At 40.7% G+C, this 17508-nt stretch overlaps 1 protein-coding gene across 4 annotated transcripts; it reads left to right on the forward strand.

The window, feature by feature from the left end:
- Positions 1–349: 349 nt before the first annotated feature.
- numa1 (nuclear mitotic apparatus protein 1) lies at positions 350–17281 on the forward strand. Of its 4 annotated transcripts, none has more exons than XM_040130802.1 (25): positions 350–464; positions 590–663; positions 778–863; positions 1054–1127; positions 1793–1881; positions 1956–2030; positions 2172–2265; positions 2423–2582; positions 3161–3300; positions 3547–3658; positions 4149–4266; positions 4560–4700; positions 4998–5111; positions 5284–9879; positions 10154–10363; positions 10520–10704; positions 10964–11101; positions 11975–12080; positions 12523–12721; positions 13802–13938; positions 14332–14625; positions 15092–15193; positions 15346–15636; positions 16755–16811; positions 17087–17281. In XM_040130802.1, the coding sequence occupies exons 2-25, from the start codon at positions 625–627 to the stop codon at positions 17108–17110; spliced, it is 7581 nt and encodes a 2526-aa protein (XP_039986736.1). In that variant the 5' UTR covers positions 350–464; positions 590–624; the 3' UTR covers positions 17111–17281. The 4 variants fall into 4 exon arrangements, with proteins under 4 accessions (XP_039986736.1, XP_039986738.1, XP_039986737.1 ...); XM_040130804.1 differs by having other exon boundaries at positions 16755–16801; XM_040130803.1 differs by having other exon boundaries at positions 11975–12056.
- Positions 17282–17508: the final 227 nt, after the last annotated feature.

The raw sequence follows: 17508 nt of genomic DNA on the forward strand, positions 1-17508 counted from the left end.
TGGGTAGATTACGATTAAATTGCACTTTACCACAGGATTACAGTAAAATATGAACATTTGTTGAGCAAAATTAATCTCCATGATGAACAAAGGTAAAAGGTTATGTGCCCCCAGCAAACATGACGCAAAACCAATAAAGAAATTGTAATGTTGAACAATTGCTTTATTTTAGCATCTCTTCCCCGCCTACCTCCACACCGACCACCCCGGCGTCAGAAACAAGCGCGTTGTTCCGATGACGCCCGGCCTTTAACCCAATCAATTTCAATCATTTTTCTTACGCATCGACACGTGAGATCGGATTGGCTGGTTCAGTCTTTACAGCCATTTTTGAAATCTGTGTGGCGTCTCATGGACTGTTTATTTCACAGGATTAGCTTCATGTAGTCAGGCTACCCGGCAGCACCTCTCTTCAAAGAACGAATAGATACACAGAAAAGTGGCCAAAGTATTTGTCTTTTAAGGTGAGTCACCATGGAAGGAAGTATGTTAACTTTAATTAGCCCCGCTAAGTTAATCTGTTTTCATTTTTGTTAGCTTGACAACGGTAGCTGCACACGCCTATTTAAACTTGTTTTTGTTCTGTCAGGTTGAAATCCCTTTGAGATAAAAGGGTCAGCCAATATGACGATTAACTTGGGTGTTAAGGCTCTTCTCGGTTGGGTAAGTTGATAGCAACATTGGTTATATGGTGCAAATACGTTGATTAAAGTCAGCCTAATCAACAGTAGATAGTTGCAGTTGGACTGAACCGACTTTTCAAACTCCTTTTTACAGGTCAACAGCATAAAACTGTCCGCCCGAGAAATTACTGTCGACGATTTACAAGATGGGACGGTCTTACTGAAACTTGTTTATATGCTGTAAGTAAGAGCAGGGTATTGAAATGCTTGGTCTGTGTAAACAAGACAAGGGTTATTCATTGTTAGCTGACGTTACATTCCATTTTAAACATGGCTTCCCCTGTTAGTGGGCTCTTGATAGTGTAAAGATTGCCATTTCCTTAGACCAAACCTCCATTTTTACTCTATTTTTGCCTTTCTGTCATCTCAGGAAAAAGGAACCCAACCCCCCTTTCAGTCATTCCACTGAGGATCGGTTCAAGCTCATTGCGGACTTTGTGGAAAGTTAGTTTCTTTGCTTTTAAAAAAAATCACTCACTCACTCACTCACTCACTCACTCACACTCCCACACACACACACACACACTCACACACACTCACTCACACACACACTCCCACACACACACACTCACACACACACTCACACACACACTCCCTCACACACACACACACACACACACACACACTCCCACACACACTCACACACACACTCACACACACACACTCACACACACACTCCCACACACACACTCCCTCACACACACTCACACTCACACTCCCTCCCTCACACACACTCACACTCACACACACACTCCCTCACACACACTCACACACACACTCACACACACACACCTCACACACACACACACACACACACACACACACACACACACACACACACTCCCTCACACACACACACACACTCCCTCACACACACACACACACTCCCTCACACACTGACTGACTGCTGGGTGTGGTCTGAATTGTGCCCTGTTGCAATTGTAATTGTGCCAGACAGTGATATATCGGTGTAAAGAACACACCCTCACTACTTTTTTTTTTTTTTTTAAACATTAAAAAAAAAAAAAATCACTCTTAAGTCTTGCAGGCAGACGCATGTTGAATATCGCTGTCCTTTTGAAATTGAACCTCTCTATTTTGTTTATTAGGGGACTGCAGATTTAGTGCAGCCAAAGGCACTTCGTTATCGTGGGACAACATAAGAGATGGCATCAACCTAACTGTAGAAATTGCAAAGGTACAAGACAAAAAGGAAATGAATATAAAAATAGACAAAGACCCTTTCTGACTCACTGCTTGTGATATCACCAGGTGCTTTTGTTGCTCGTATACCATGACATGATGAACGACCGCTGCTCTCTGAACATGTTGGAATGTGATGTAGAGGTAAGCAGAGCTGTTTTTCTGATTTGCTACAATCTACCTTGTGTCAACAACTGAGATACATCAAATTTTATTCATGTGTTGTGCTGTGCTACCATTTATTTCTGTGCCAATTTATATATATTCCCCACTCTTGTCTGTTAGCGGGAGATAGCAAACCTAACTGGTTCCTTTGTGATGGAGAGCGAGGGCTGTGTTTATCTGAACAATGGACTTGATGCCTATTTGGCAAGGAGATGTAAGTTACAAATTTAAGTCTTCCGTTTCTTCATGATGTAATATTAAGAGGCATTAGTTTCTCACACACAATGCTGCTGTATAACACAAGCTTTCCGGTTTGGATGAAACATGCAGGCTGTAAAATTTGTCAAAACCTATGTCTCCATGAATTTAAGATTTGCCTGTATCCCGTGAAATATTTGAGCGATCAGCAACCACCTCTACCTCCAATGTATCGACAATCTCCTCGCTCTCAGATGACGACTCCCCCGTCTTTCACCGCGCACAGAAAATCCCATTTGTGGACATGCAAACTGTGGCCTCTTCCTCAGTCAGGTATCAGTGTGGATTTGAATTTATCCAGCACAGTGCTGGTCATGTTCCTAAAATGTGAATAAGACCATTTATGGGCAATGCTAATTCAACCCACAGTTTCTTGAAATAATGTTTCATAGGCATTCATAAACTAACATTGAGGCATTCAGTGAGTTTTATTTTCCTATGGCATAATGGGATAATAACACAGAATATCTGTGTCGTTTAGTTTGGGATAACTAGACATTTTTCAGCTTAATTAGCTGCATGTCTCTGTTGGAAGAACTTCAGCCTGAGAGAATAATAAGTGAAAGCGTCTTTGTTTGTATTCTTAATGAAAATCTGTAGTTTGGCTTTATACTAACATGAAAGCAGTTTAATCCATCATTCTTTGCTAAACTTGAAGTAACTAAGAAACTAACTGCTTTGTTTTCACACCATAACATATGGCTAACTTTGTGGGGTTGCATATCACCAAAACATTAAAAGTTCATCTAATACACATGCCATATGTATGTCACTCCTTATCTAAAGTCCATGGGATGTTATCATTTTGATTGTAATTTGTTACTTTGGCTGATCTGCTTTTATTCCCACAGCAAGTCTCCTCTGCAGGATATTATGAACACACCTAAATTTCAGATGAGGAAGATGCAACGACAGATGATCAAGGAGAGAGACTACAGAGATGGGTTGGAGAGGGAGCTGGTCAGCAACCTTGCACTCATTGCACAGAGGGGTACCATATTTAAGTGTTTGTGTATGATTTAAAAACTTTTGGAATGGCTAAAGCTTTTTGTGCCATAATAAGCTTTTCCCAATTGATTCTTTTACATTGACAAACTTGGGGTGTTCTGTCTAAGTGCTACTGAGTGTTCACTGTAGTTAACTAGATGAGTGTTGCATAATAATATTGTCTGTCTTTTCATTTATGGTTTTGTTTTTCTTGTTTTAAAATTAAACTTTGCTCTATTGTTTTCCCCAGAGTCCCAGATTAACCAGTTGCAGTATCGCCTGGAAAAACTGAAAGCAGAGCAAGGTGATCAGGAGCAGGTTACAAAGGAACAAATCGATCATCTTGAGTCCAAGAACAACACGTAAGTTCCCAGGACAGAGCGATGTAATTTTATTATTAATTAATTAATTTATTTTTTTTACTGTAAGTAAGCCCTATTTATTAATGCCTGACAATAATAACAACACATTTCACAACAGAGATGTGTGTTCAATTTGAGTTTGTGAAAAGTTTTATCTTCGAAATATTGTGACACTTTCCACTTTTGCTGTTCTCGGAACACATTGAGCTTGTAGCCTATAAGCTACACAATGTTATTTTGTTCAGGCTACAGCAAGATTTTGACCCTATATGAATGGGAAGTAAAGTTATGAATTTATTGCAGCTCTATGCTATAATATAGCACATCTCATGCATTCTTAACATAACAATATAATAATCTGTAAACAACAAGTCTCACATTATGTATGCAAAAGAAAATATTTATTACATACCTAAACATGTTCAAAACATTAAGGGTTTAATGGAAAAGGGATTGAAGAAACTGCTTTGCTGTTGTTTTTTGGTCTTAGGTTACAAATGAGTTTTAATGAGATGTTAAAGCAAAATAAAGACCTCAAGACTACTTCCTCACTTATGGAACGTAAAGTGGATGAGCTGACAGAAGAAAATGGTGTACTCTCTTCCCAGGTAATGAAACTTGCAACGTTTCTCTCTGTAAAAAGCGGTCTTGCTGTGAATGAATCTTTGTCTTCTCACTTAAGAGGGGATTAGCAGTCAGTAGCAGTTGTGCAATTCTTACATCCAAGAAAGTATCAACATGAGCAAACTTATCCTGAAGCTGACATGCAAATATGCTGGTGGTTTCAAGTCTCAGTGGGTTCGGCACTAGTGTGAACAGTTTAACATTACTTGTGTCAAAGTTTAGATCAAAATTTTCATTGAATACAGACTGTAAAGGCTTTCTTTTCATATTTTCTCAGGTGAGAGCAGTGTGTTCGCAGCTCGCCACCTTTGAGGTAGAAATTAACAGGTTGACAGAAACCCAAGCATCAGCTGAGGAGGAGTTGAGAATTAAAACAAGCCACCTACAGTCTGAGCTCAACCAAGCTACTGCTCAAAAGGTAGCGTATATCCTTACAACATTAGTTATGTAGTAACTGTTTTTAATCTAAGTCTTTAAATGATTCAAACTAATCATTTTATATAATAGTATCATGTTGTAGTTTAAGTGTTGGATCAATGTTATAAAAACACTACAAAATGTGTAATTTGTTGTGTAATAATGACTGATTAATGTACAGTGCCCTTAATTGTTCACTTGGTCTGTCATGTTGACATTAGTTTGACAAAAACATAAAAGAATAGGTGTTCTACACAAAGGGGTTTTAATGTATAATGCTATACTCGTCGTTTCTCAGGAGCTCCTGACTGAACAAATTCAGATTCTCCAGGGAAAGATTTCCTGTTTGGAGGATGAAATAAGCAGGGCCACTAAGGAAGAAGTAGGAGAGAATATGTGGCCTATAATGGAGGTAGAGTGCATACTTAGATTTAAAAGCTAACATTATTATTGCTTTATATTTTATCAAACTGAATTCAGAAATGTTAGTTCATAATCAAATATATAGTCTACATTTTCTCAAATTTTTAAAATCTGTTTTGGGTTAAATGGTTACTCATTGTCTTCTCTTCTTAAATTGCCAGAGAGAAATGTTGGAGACTGAGATCAGTGGTTTGAAGAGTGAGCTGGAGAGTACAATTTGCTCCCTGAAAAAGGCTGAGGTGGAGATTCAGATCAAAACACATCAGCTGGCAGAGTACCAGCAAGAAATTACTCAACAGAAAGAGCTCCTGAAGCAACAGAAATCCGAAAATGAAGAAATAATTCAAGCAAAGGATGACATTTTGGACAAGTTGAAAAAGGAGTTAACGGAGCAGAGAGCAGTCCTTCAACACGAGATCCAGGATCTCAAGCTTCAACTTGAGCAAGTTGAGCAGCAGAAAACTGAGCAGATGACCAGACTACAGCAGCATAGTGCTGCTTGTGAACGAGAAATCGAAAAACTAAAAGAAATTAAGGAGACTGCTCATCAGAAGGAGCTTCTTCAGCAACAGCTGTCTGCCTCTGAAGACAGGGTAAGGAGCATGAGGGAGGAGATCCAAGCTAAAGAGGAACAGATGAACATGTTGAGAAATCAAAGTTCAGAGCAGTCAGAACTACTACACCAAGAGATCCGAGACTTAAAGAAACAGTTGGAAACTCTTGGTTCCTCATTGAGGTCTGCTGAAGAGAATTTGCAGTCCAAGGAAAATCTGTTTGCCAAACAACAATTACAGACAACTCAGCATATGGAGGCATTCCAGGCGCAGATGGTAGCGTCTCAAGATGAGGTGAAGAGGCTAAATGCAGAAATTCTTGCAAAGGAGGAACAGTTGGTTCAGCTAAAGACAGAGACTTCTTCACACTCTGAATTGTTACAGCAGGAGATTGAAGGTCTGAATAAACAAATAAAAAGCATGAGCAACTCTCTTGAGATCGCCAAAGACCAGGTTCAAGCCAAAGAAGATTTGATTGCCAAGCAGGAGCAGGAAAGCACTCTGCAGATTGAGGCACTTAGAGAGCACAGTGCAGGCCTCGAGGAGGAGGTAAATCAGCTGAGGGAGAAGATCCAAACTAAAGAGAGTGAGGTAGACATGTTAAAAGTCGAGAGCTGCAAGGAGTCAGAAGTGCTGCAGAATGAGATCCAAACTTTGAAGGATCAAGTGGAAAGTTTGAGTGACTTGCTGAAGACTGCAACAGAGCAGGTTCAGGCTAAAGAGAACCTGCTGGCTCATAAGGAATTGGTGATTTCTCAGGAAAAAGATACATTTCAAAACCTGATGACAACCTCTGAGGAGGAGATGAGGGCTCTTAGGGAACAGATCCAGGCTAAAGAGGGACAACTGGTCACACTAAAAAAAGAGGGCTCCATACATTCGGACATGCTGCAACAAGAGATTGTATGTCTAAAAAAGCAACTAGATAATACGGTTGACTCTCTCTCAAAGGCCGAGGAGAAGGTTCAGACCCAGCTAGATATGCTTAACAAACAGGAGCGGGAGAGTGGTCAACAGAAGGAGCTTCTTCAGCAACAGCTGTCTGCCTCTGAAGACAAGGTAAGGAGCATGACGGAGGAGATCCAAGCTAAAGAGGAACAGATGAACATGTTGAGAAATCAAAGTTCAGAGCAGTCAGAACTACTACACCAAGAGATCCGAGACTTAAAGAAACAGTTGGAAACGCTTGGTTCCTCATTGAGGTCTGCTGAAGAGAATTTGCAGTCCAAGGAAAATCTGTTTGCCAAACAACAATTACAGACAACTCAGCATATGGAGGCATTCCAGGCGCAGATGGTAGCGTCACAAGATGAGGTGAAGAGGCTAAATGCAGAAATTCTTGCCAAGGAGGAACAGTTGGTTCAGCTAAAGACCGAGACTTCTTCACACTCTGAATTGTTACAGCAGGAGATTGAAGGTCTGAATAAACAAATAAAAAGCATGAGCAACTCTCTTGAGATCGCCAAAGACCAGGTTCAAGCCAAAGAAGATTTGATTGCCAAGCAGGAGCAGGAAAGCACTCTGCAGATTGAGGCACTTAGAGAGCACAGTGCAGGCCTCGAGGAGGAGGTAAATCAGCTGAGGGAGAAGATCCAAACTAAAGAGAGTGAGGTAGACATGTTAAAAGTCGAGAGCTGCAAGGAGTCAGAAGTGCTGCAGAATGAGATCCAAACTTTGAAGGATCAAGTGGAAAGTTTGAGTGACTTGCTGAAGACTGCAACAGAGCAGGTTCAGGCTAAAGAGAACCTGCTGGCTCATAAGGAATTGGTGATTTCTCAGGAAAAAGATTCATTTCAAAACCTGATGACAACCTCTGAGGAGGAGATGAGGGCTCTTAGGGAACAGATCCAGGCTAAAGAGGAACAACTGGTCACACTAAAAAAAGAGGGCTCCATACATTCGGACATGCTGCAGCAAGAGATTGTATGTCTAAAAAAGCAACTAGATAATACGGTTGACTCCCTCTCAAAGGCCGAGGAGAAGGTTCAGACCCAGCTAGATATGCTTAACAAACAGGAGCGGGAGAGTGGTCAACAGAAGGAGCTTCTTCAGCAACAGCTGTCTGCCTCTGAAGACAAGGTAAGGAGCATGACGGAGGAGATCCAAGCTAAAGAGGAACAGATGAACATGTTGAGAAATCAAAGTTCAGAGCAGTCAGAACTACTACACCAAGAGATCCGAGACTTAAAGAAACAGTTGGAAACTCTTGGTTCCTCATTGCGGTCTGCTGAAGAGAATTTGCAGTCCAAGGAAAATCTGTTTGCCAAACAACAATTACAGACAACTCAGCATATGGAGGCATTCCAGGCGCAGATGGTAGCGTCTCAAGATGAGGTGAAGAGGCTAAATGCAGAAATTCTTGCAAAGGAGGAACAGTTGGTTCAGCTAAAGACAGAGACTTCTTCACACTCTGAATTGTTACAGCAGGAGATTGAAGGTCTGAATAAACAAATAAAAAGCATGAGCAACTCTCTTGAGATCGCCAAAGACCAGGTTCAAGCCAAAGAAGATTTGATTGCCAAGCAGGAGCAGGAAAGCACTCTGCAGATTGAGGCACTTAGAGAGCACAGTGCAGGTCTCGAGGAGGAGGTAAATCAGCTGAGGGAGAAGATCCAAACTAAAGAGAGTGAGGTAGACTTTTTAAAAGTCGAGAGCTGCAAGGAGTCAGAAGTGCTGCAGAATGAGATCCAGTCTTTGAAGGATCAAGTGGAAAGTTTGAGTGACTTGCTGAAGACTGCAACAGAGCAGGTTCAGGCTAAAGAGAACCTGCTGGCTCAGAAGGAATTGGTGATTTCTCAGGAAAAAGATTCATTTCAAAACCTGATGACAACCTCTGAGGAGGAGATGAGGGCTCTTAGGGAACAGATCCAGGCTAAAGAGGAACAACTGGTCACACTAAAAAAAGAGGGCTCCATACATTCGGACATGCTGCAACAAGAGATTGTATGTCTAAAAAAGCAACTAGATAATACGGTTGACTCTCTCTCAAAGGCCGAGGAGAAGGTTCAGACCCAGCTAGATATGCTTAACAAACAGGAGCGGGAGAGTGGTCAACAGAAGGAGCTTCTTCAGCAACAGCTGTCTGCCTCTGAAGACAGGGTAAGGAGCATGACGGAGGAGATCCAAGCTAAAGAGGAACAGATGATGCTGCTGAGGAGAGACAGCTCAGAGCAGTTGGATTTACTAAATCTAGAGATCCAAACTTTAAAGGAACAGGTGGAGACTCTTGGTTTCTCACTCAGGACGGCTGAGGAAAATAAGCAGACCAAGGAGGATTTGTTGGTTCAACAACAGCAAGAAAATACTAAACAGAGGGAGGTACTCCAAAGTCTAAAGGAGAAAGTCCAACAAGTGGAGATTCTGCAGGACCAGAATTACTCACGGGAAGAAGAGATTCAAAAGCTGAAAGAGTCTCAGAGTGAGAAGGAGAGCCTACTCCTCCACACTGAAGAGCAGCTTCAGATCCTCCAGACAGAGTTGTCTGTCGTCACCACACTAGTAGCTGATAAAGACCAAAATCTCAACACCCTCAGAGGGGACCTCGCTGCCCAAGCTGACTTGGTACAAAAAGCAAAAGAGGAAGCTGAAGCCAATGAGAGAATTCTGACTGAGTTGAAGGCAGAGAGCTCCAAACAGACAGATGTTCTTCAACATGAGATCCAAGATCTGAAAGGGGAATTGAAAAACATTTCTCTAAAACTTCTGGCTAAGGAGGAGATGTTACTTAAAACTCAACAGGAGACTACTCAGCAGATAGACCTTCTCCAACAGCAGCTCGTCTCAGTAAATGCAGAGCTGAACCAGCACAAAGAGACACAAGCTGCAGCCCTCAGAATGAAAGAGGATGTACGGGAGATGCAGGTTGCCACTCTCAGGGAAAAAGAGGCTTTTGTTCAGGAAAAAGAAGGACTCATGGCCAGAATACATCAGGCAGAAAAGGATCAGAAAGCTCTGGAGAGACAACTCCAAGCCACGGTCTTTGAAAAGAACAGACTTGCGCAGGCCAAGCAGGCCATAGAGAGAGAGAATGCAGCTTCTGGTAAACTGGAATCTGCGTTACAGCAGGAGCTGGAAATATTGAAAATGGAAAGAGAGAAATTCATGAAAGAGAATGAAAAAGCTGAAGAAACTGAGATGCTAAAGAGAGACCTGCAGGAACAGCTCTCAGCTAAATCAGAAGCTACAGAACACTACAAGGCACAGGTTGGTGTGACCACAAAGTCCCCACAAAATTTAACACGATGTGGTTTCTCTACTTGTATCTCTGTGTACATTTCATTTTTTTTCAGTCAAAAAAAATTGTTTTGGATATTTTCCTCTCTTCCTGTTTCTTATTTACCAGTAACAACAATTGATTTTGTACTTGCGCCACAGTTTCATGTCCATTGTTGGTTGGTTGATCTGTTTGGTGTTAGATGAGTGATATGGACTGAGAGACTAATATTAAGATAATTCTTTTATTATCACAATGCCACAGATGAAGAAAGCAGTGAGTCATTACAATGACAAGAAGCAGCTTCTTCAGGAAAGCCAACAGGAGGTGGCTGAACTCAAGCATTCCTTGGAAGTTAAAGACTGTGAAGTAAAGACTCTTATCAAGGAGAATAAGATACTTCAATGGGATTTGGAGAAAGCCCAAACCAGTGAGAAAAAACTGCTGAACACAGTGGCCAGTTTGAAGGCACAGGTTGGTATTCTATTTTGCAGTATTAGGAGAAGTGAATAAAGTGAGCATGAACACATAGTCTCACTAAGATTAGACAGAAACACTGTCTCTTTAGTTACTGCAAAAAAAAAAGAAGACATTTAACTCCAATCTCTAACTACATTTGTTTACCTTTAGCTGGCCTGTGCTGATGGCAACCTGCGGGTACAGAATAAGATTCATGGTAAAGAAAGAAGTGTAACCGAGTTGTGTTACTTGGAAGTTCCCAACACATGCTCAAGTATAGAGACTAGGGTGAAGAGGTCCATGAGCTCGGACAGCCTGGACCATAGCTCTCTGGAAGACTCTCTGAACAACACTAGGTAATGTTCCTCCCAGATGAGTAGCATGAAATCTTTGAGGGCTGTACTTATCCTATTATTTGACTGAAGCAACAGCTCATGTGTGTGTCTGTGTGTGGACATTTAAACCTGCTCTTTTTTTTTTTCCTGCACCACCAATGTAAACATTGAAGAAATAAAACTTGAGAACAGCAGAAAAGCCATAAAATCTCTCATCAGAAGCATAGTAGGAATCTATTGTGATTGTAACCTTGCACAATACTCTTTCTTACATTTGCAGGAAATTTTCAGCACCTGAAGAATCAAGCACACCGCTTGTTCGCAGTTCAGAGCGCTTGGCAGCAAAACGACGGGGTCTACAGGCCGAGTCACTGGACACACTCTACTTAACACCTATAAACACCAGACAGATTAACAGGTTTGTCACACAGCTGTGAAAATCACAGTTCTCCACATAACATTGGGTGTTGTAGAGTTCCCCTAATTTTATTTTCAGTGTATATAATATATTAACTGTAAATGTGTCTTTGACTTTCTAAAGGTTTCTCAGTTTTCTGTACCCTATATTACAGTTTATTACAGAGTACAATATGTACTTGCATAGTTTGAAATAATTCAGCTGCTTTTCTATTGTACTCCTGTGAGGATATTATGGTTTTCTTCAAGACAAGTCAAAATCAGTCCAGTCAGTTTATATACTGTATGTGGAAGTCCCCTGTCGTCCAGCATAAACACCAGTATGATTGCAAAGCAACATTCTTAAAGACCAGATGAAATTCTTTGTTTGCCTGAACCTATTATCACTCACTATTGACCAGCTTGAATCTTCATTTTTTCCTGCTAGCATTTCTTATGCTTTTGTTTAACCGTAGCTCCGATAATAGTTATGGACATATGAAAATGGAAGTAAAAAAGATGAAACTCTTCTGATATAATTTACAGTTTTAAATAAAGCTCAGTATAGCCAATCAAAATAAAGTGTGGGTAATGCAACAGACAATAGTTGTTCTGACTCCAGGCTTCATATGTTTGACCATGCAAACTAATAAAAAACTGACAGAAACTAACACCGAGGTACTTAAGATGCAGCCCCTCTTGGAGCTCATTATAGGGTGGTATTTAAAAAAAAATCCAGTGATTTATCAGTTTTAGATATTTTTAAAAATTTGCACAGGCCATTCACCCTTTCCTACACAAACAATTTTATTATTTTTAGTGTAATCAAAATCACTTTTCCTTTTTTTCCCCTCCATACTCTATTGAGGTCCTTGTTTTCTTTTTCATCCCCTAGGACCAGTACAGAGAACAAAATGGAACTGGATTCAGCTCGGAAAAATACAAGTTCATCTGTCAAACGACGCAGGACCACGCAGGTTATAAACATCACTATGACCAAGGTGGAGGAAACAAACCTGCACACTGCATGTTTTGCAAGTTCACAATAACACACACACTGTTGAGGACTTTGAACAATCACTGTACATTCTAACAATCACCATGGTTTCTGTCTCACTCTTTCTCAAAAGTAGTTATGTGAATAAAGTGGGAATCCTTTGTGCATTTTGAGGGTTTAGTTGTACATACATTTTTTGGCTCTTTTATTTGTATTAATTTTTGAAAAAATGTTGTTGTCCTACTTTTTAACAACCACACTAAAATAATTGTAAACTATAGAGCTCTGTGTACCTTTCAGCTTGCTGTGGGAGTGCTGCTCTCAGTACCCTCCAGGAGTGTAAAAATGCAAAGCCGAAATGTTTTAGGTTGTCCTTTCAAAACATCCCCACACTCTCTCTGCAGTATTATTGCAGCCATAAGTGATTATTGAACTCTGATCTGTAGAAAACCCCAGGCTGCAGTGAAGGTGATGAGACTTTCTACAGTCTGGCCTCAGCTCGCTCCCAACCAAACCTCGCCAGTGCTCACGCTGCACGACCCGTGTCTATGGAGCTGTTTGACACACCGGCCAGAATGACCGGCACTGCCAGGGACCAACTCAACAGTCTTCCGGGATACAGACGGAGCACAGTCCATTCACAGAGTAAGTAGATACCTGGCGGACTCACTTGACGTTGTATGGAAAGGTGAGAAATTGAGAGGTCAGGCTGGAAACAAATGAAACAGCATGCAGGGCAGGGAACCACAAGGGAAAACAAAGTTGTTGTTGTTTTTTTGTTTTTTTAACCCTTTTAAACTGCCTGTGAGTTACATGGACCTACAGCTGCAACTTAAGTTATTTTCATTATTGATTAACCTACCGACTTTTTTTTTTTCTAATCAATAATCCTTTGGGCCATAAAAAAATCAGAAAACTGAAATGGGCCATTGCGTTGTCCCTACAGTGAAAGGTGATTGCATCAGATGTCTTTTGTCCAACTCAAGGTCCGAAATCTATAAATTTTAAATTTAGTATAATGTATAAGACCAAGACGAGAAGCCAATTCTCACGTTTGGGAACTTGGGACCATCGCATATTTGGCATTTTTGCCTAAAAACGTCTTGAAGCAGTAATCGCTTATCAAAATATCGTTAATCTCTTGTGCTAATTGCTGATTAGTTCTAGCAATTAATTGACTAATCTTTGAATTTTCATAAGCATTCAATGTTATTACTGATACACTTTACCTACGATTTATGAGAAGTGTATTATTGACGCCCTTCGCCCGCTTACAGTACAATCCAGCGCACACGCAGTAGCTGCCCCAAACTTAACTCCTATAACAGCCTGCATGAGTCTCATGTTATACCTATAAGACTCCTCTTTTAATGGCTTTGTTCATCATCTGTGATGTGAAAACATCACATTTCCACAGTCACTGACAGCCAAGTGTCTGATTTAAAAGTACTTCTGCCAACTTCGGACTTCATTACTGGAATGAGAGCACTGCCCTCTGTTTCCAGTGCATTTCTACTACAGATAGACAGGCAGAGAGTCAACTCTGGGGCCTCTCAATTGATGATTCAAATCACTGATGTTTAGGGAAGTCCTAATTACTCGTCGATTAATGGTAACTGATTAGTATTACAGTTACAGTAGTCAAGAACTGAGATTATTCAAAGGTGTGTATGTAGCTCACTTTTTTTCCTTTTTTTTTTCTTCTGTACATCTGTATGTCTTCAGCCACTAGTACATTCTGTGTGGGGGCAGAGAACGAGCCAGACGGTGCACCTGAAGATTGGATGAGGATTGCTGAGATCCAGGCCAGGAACAAGGCCTGCCCTCCTCATCTAAAGAGCAGCTACCCTGTGGAGTCTGAGGTGAGGAGAGAGGGACACTTGGAGGCACAGTGAACACTTCAGGCATACAGTTGCACATACACAATAAAGATATACCTCATTAGTAGTAAAAATAGTTATGAATATGGACATATAATGCACAGGGGATACGAACATTGATTTACATATTAATCTCTACTGTAAATCTGGTGATACTGGCTAAAGTCATTATCCAGACTACTACACACAGTGCCGACTGGTGGTTTTAGCAGCTGACCTTTCGACTAGGCTAGTGGTCGGTGAAACACCTAATTTGAACATGGTGAAATATGATGGCCGCTTAAAAGATGGTTTCAGTGTTACATTTAGTTGCACTTTGTGCCCTTCAGTCTTTCCCAGTATTTTTATGAAATCCCTGTCTGTCTGTTCCTCTAGACTGGCCATGGTGGTGCATTCATTTTCACAGACGAAGACCTCCGTACAGGTGACCCATCTGACACAATCCGTCGGGCGTCCATGATGCCTGGCCAGCTGCAAGACTCTCTCGCCTCACATCAGTCCACTGTCATGACGGGGCAGTCCGGTGCTGCGGCCGGTATTCGTTCTCATCGTCTGTCCTTGATGCCTGGCCAGCTGCGGTCAAAAACAGTCAGCTCCTCTCAGCTGAAAAGCCCGAAAGGCGCAAAGCGGTCTTCATCTACATTGTCTTTACATCAAACTTCTCCTGAGGTTGGTTTGCATTAGTATGCACGAAAATATTTGTTACATCTTGTGTTGCACGGTTTTCTGTATATTTCACCTTATTTTTTTGTTTAAATGTATTGTTTTTATTAGGTGCATTTTTCTTTAATTGATGGGTATTTATAATATAATTACTTGAGGAGTTTAGGGTTCAAAATGGACCTTTTTCTGATACTCGCTGCTACAAGTATCTGACAGTTGAGTTTATTGTTCAACTGTAAATGATCCTCTAATGGTACATGTCTTTGTCACTACTCTAAAAACCTAATTTGAGTGATCCTTGCACATAATGTTTGTCCAACCTCAAATAGTTGTCAGGCTTTTGTGTTGGGATCTTATTTCAATTGTAATCTGAAAGTTTATCGAAAAGTCACAAAATTACACACACAGAATTCTCTTCCTGAAACTCTGTATTTGTCTATTTGCCACATTTGTCTTTATCTCAATCTGACAGAAAAGAGTGAAGGCCAGCTGCTTCCCTCGTCCCCTCACTCCCAAAAACAAGACTGTGAACAGTGGATCCTGCAGCTCTCAGCTTCACTCGGTCCTCAGTCCAGTGAGTGTAATATATGCACAGACACCTAGAATTAAGCAGTTGCTTGAAACAGACGGTGGAAAAAAAAACTTCCATTCATGTTTTCATGGAACACAATGGTACATGTTTTTTTACATGCTTCAGTAACAGTTTCACTTGTATTATTCTCTCAGGCTGAGCGGAGGCAGTCTATGGCGTTCACATTTGAAAACACCCCTAAAAACAGCAACTACCTGAAGAAAGGGCTGAACAAACTACGCAGCTCCACCAGAAAATCCCCAGGCAAAAGTGCAAAGAAGCCACCCGCTCAGATAGCTGCACGCAAGTGCCAGGAAAACATGCCTACAGGAAATTCTCGCGCTGGAGTAGGACGAGCAGGCAGAGCTGGCATGGCTAAGTCTCCCCAAGTGACAGCTACCAGCAGGTCTGCAAAGTCTCCTGGACTGACGGCTAGTGCTCGCAAGGTAAACAGAGACAAATCCACCCAGTGTTTTACAGGGCACACTTAAATAATAATTGTTAATGTACCCTGTGGAGTTTTCTCTGACTGAACTTGATTTGCCAATGCCAGCTTGCTTCTTTATTATGAAGAGGCAAGGGTAGGAACATCTGCTTAAATGGAGTGATGGTGGCATATGAGGCAGCGGGTATGACGAAGAATCTCTGAAAATCAAACAGCAGCAGTCAGTAGAGATGCTGTGGTAAATTTTAATTTCATCCTTCTACAGCTTTTAAGTGTTGGCAGAGACAGTTCAGTGACTTTTTCATTTGAATTCAACCAAGACAAGCTGTGTGATTTATGCTAATAGTCTGAAATGTTTCCAATTCTGTCTGTAAATGTGGTGGTGTGTTTACTTGTCACACAGTGTTGTCCGTTCAAGTTGGTATAAGCAGATTGGTGCGAAAATGTACGTTCAGTGTTTCTAGTTAAAACAGTCTATTGATCTTTAAGGCCAAACAAACATGTTGAATACATTTTCTACCTCCAAAACATTGGCAAACCTTTTGAATGTTTTCAAAACCACATTATATTATTATTAATAATTATGATGCTATTAGTAATGATGAAAACTGACTGCTGCTAACCAGCAAAGAGAGGCTAAAAAAGGGGTGACATGATCTTGTTTTTGTGAATGGAAGATTACCAACCCCTGCTGTGTGTGAGAGTGTGAGAGAGAGAGTGACACAACATGCAAACCATACAAGGACCCACTCATGAGAACGGCAGCGTTCAGCAGCACTAGTGATCAACAACTCCACAGGGTGCTTTTGATGGTGATTATGAACTGATTCACAGACTGAACAGATCTGTCACTGATCGTGGTACACATATGAAGGGTGCAAAGAAATCTAATGCAGTCTACCACAGCACCACTAACTACAGCCTCAAAAAAGATCAGAATTGAATCAACATCTCTCTGACAAAAACTAAACTTAATGTAAGATTTGTTGCAGGGCTATAAGTGTACCTAATAAACTAGAAACTGTGTTTATATCACTGAAAGTGAAAGTAAAATAACTTACCTGGAATGCGTTCAGTCATTGCATCTCACTAACTGCTGAATTTGAACATTGTTTTTAGAAGCCTGTGTCTCTAAAAGAAGAGAGCCTTGCTGGAAGTCGTAAAAGGTCAATAAAAGTAATTTTAATTTAGTTCATGGGGATTTGGTTCTTATAACAATATTAATGAATTAGGCTGGTTGTTGGTTCACATATTATGGCTTAATAATTCACGGTGTGTTTCTTTTATATATCAACTTAAGGTGCCCACATTTTCCCCATGTTAAACAATGACAACAAAACACTTACAATTTCAGCTTTTACTAAACGTCATATACACATTGTTTTGAAATGTGTTTCTCTTTGAGCTTTGGTTTAATCAGATGTTTTTTCTTTTCTTTTTTAATCCCAAAGATAATGAAGAGGATGAAGGTGTGAGGACTGGTTCCCAAATTGGATCTATGATCGTCTACAGTTCATCTTGATCATATTTTTCTTTTTTTTTTGTTGTCCTTCAGGACATTTTTAAGTCTTGTCTTAATCTACATTTACTTTCTCTGTATTATATTTCCACGTTTCCTAATAAAAACACTTAAATGACACATTGAGGACAAGCCTGCCTGTCGAGTCCTTGCCCTGTCTGAATCGAAACATGAAATGTTGTTTTTCACAACATTTCATGTTTCAACACACTGCTGCTGACGTGACTTCCTAGTACCGGTTAATGTTGGGCTCACCGACTTCCTTCACCGGAAACATCATTCTTACCTTGTACGTTTCAAACCTTCAGAATAAAAGCAGGATATTGTTTTAGTTTTAAGTACACTCAGTTGTCA

This window comes from Xiphias gladius, chromosome 7, assembly GCF_016859285.1.
Source record: "Xiphias gladius isolate SHS-SW01 ecotype Sanya breed wild chromosome 7, ASM1685928v1, whole genome shotgun sequence".
Classification (NCBI taxonomy): Eukaryota; Metazoa; Chordata; class Actinopteri; order Istiophoriformes; family Xiphiidae; genus Xiphias; species Xiphias gladius.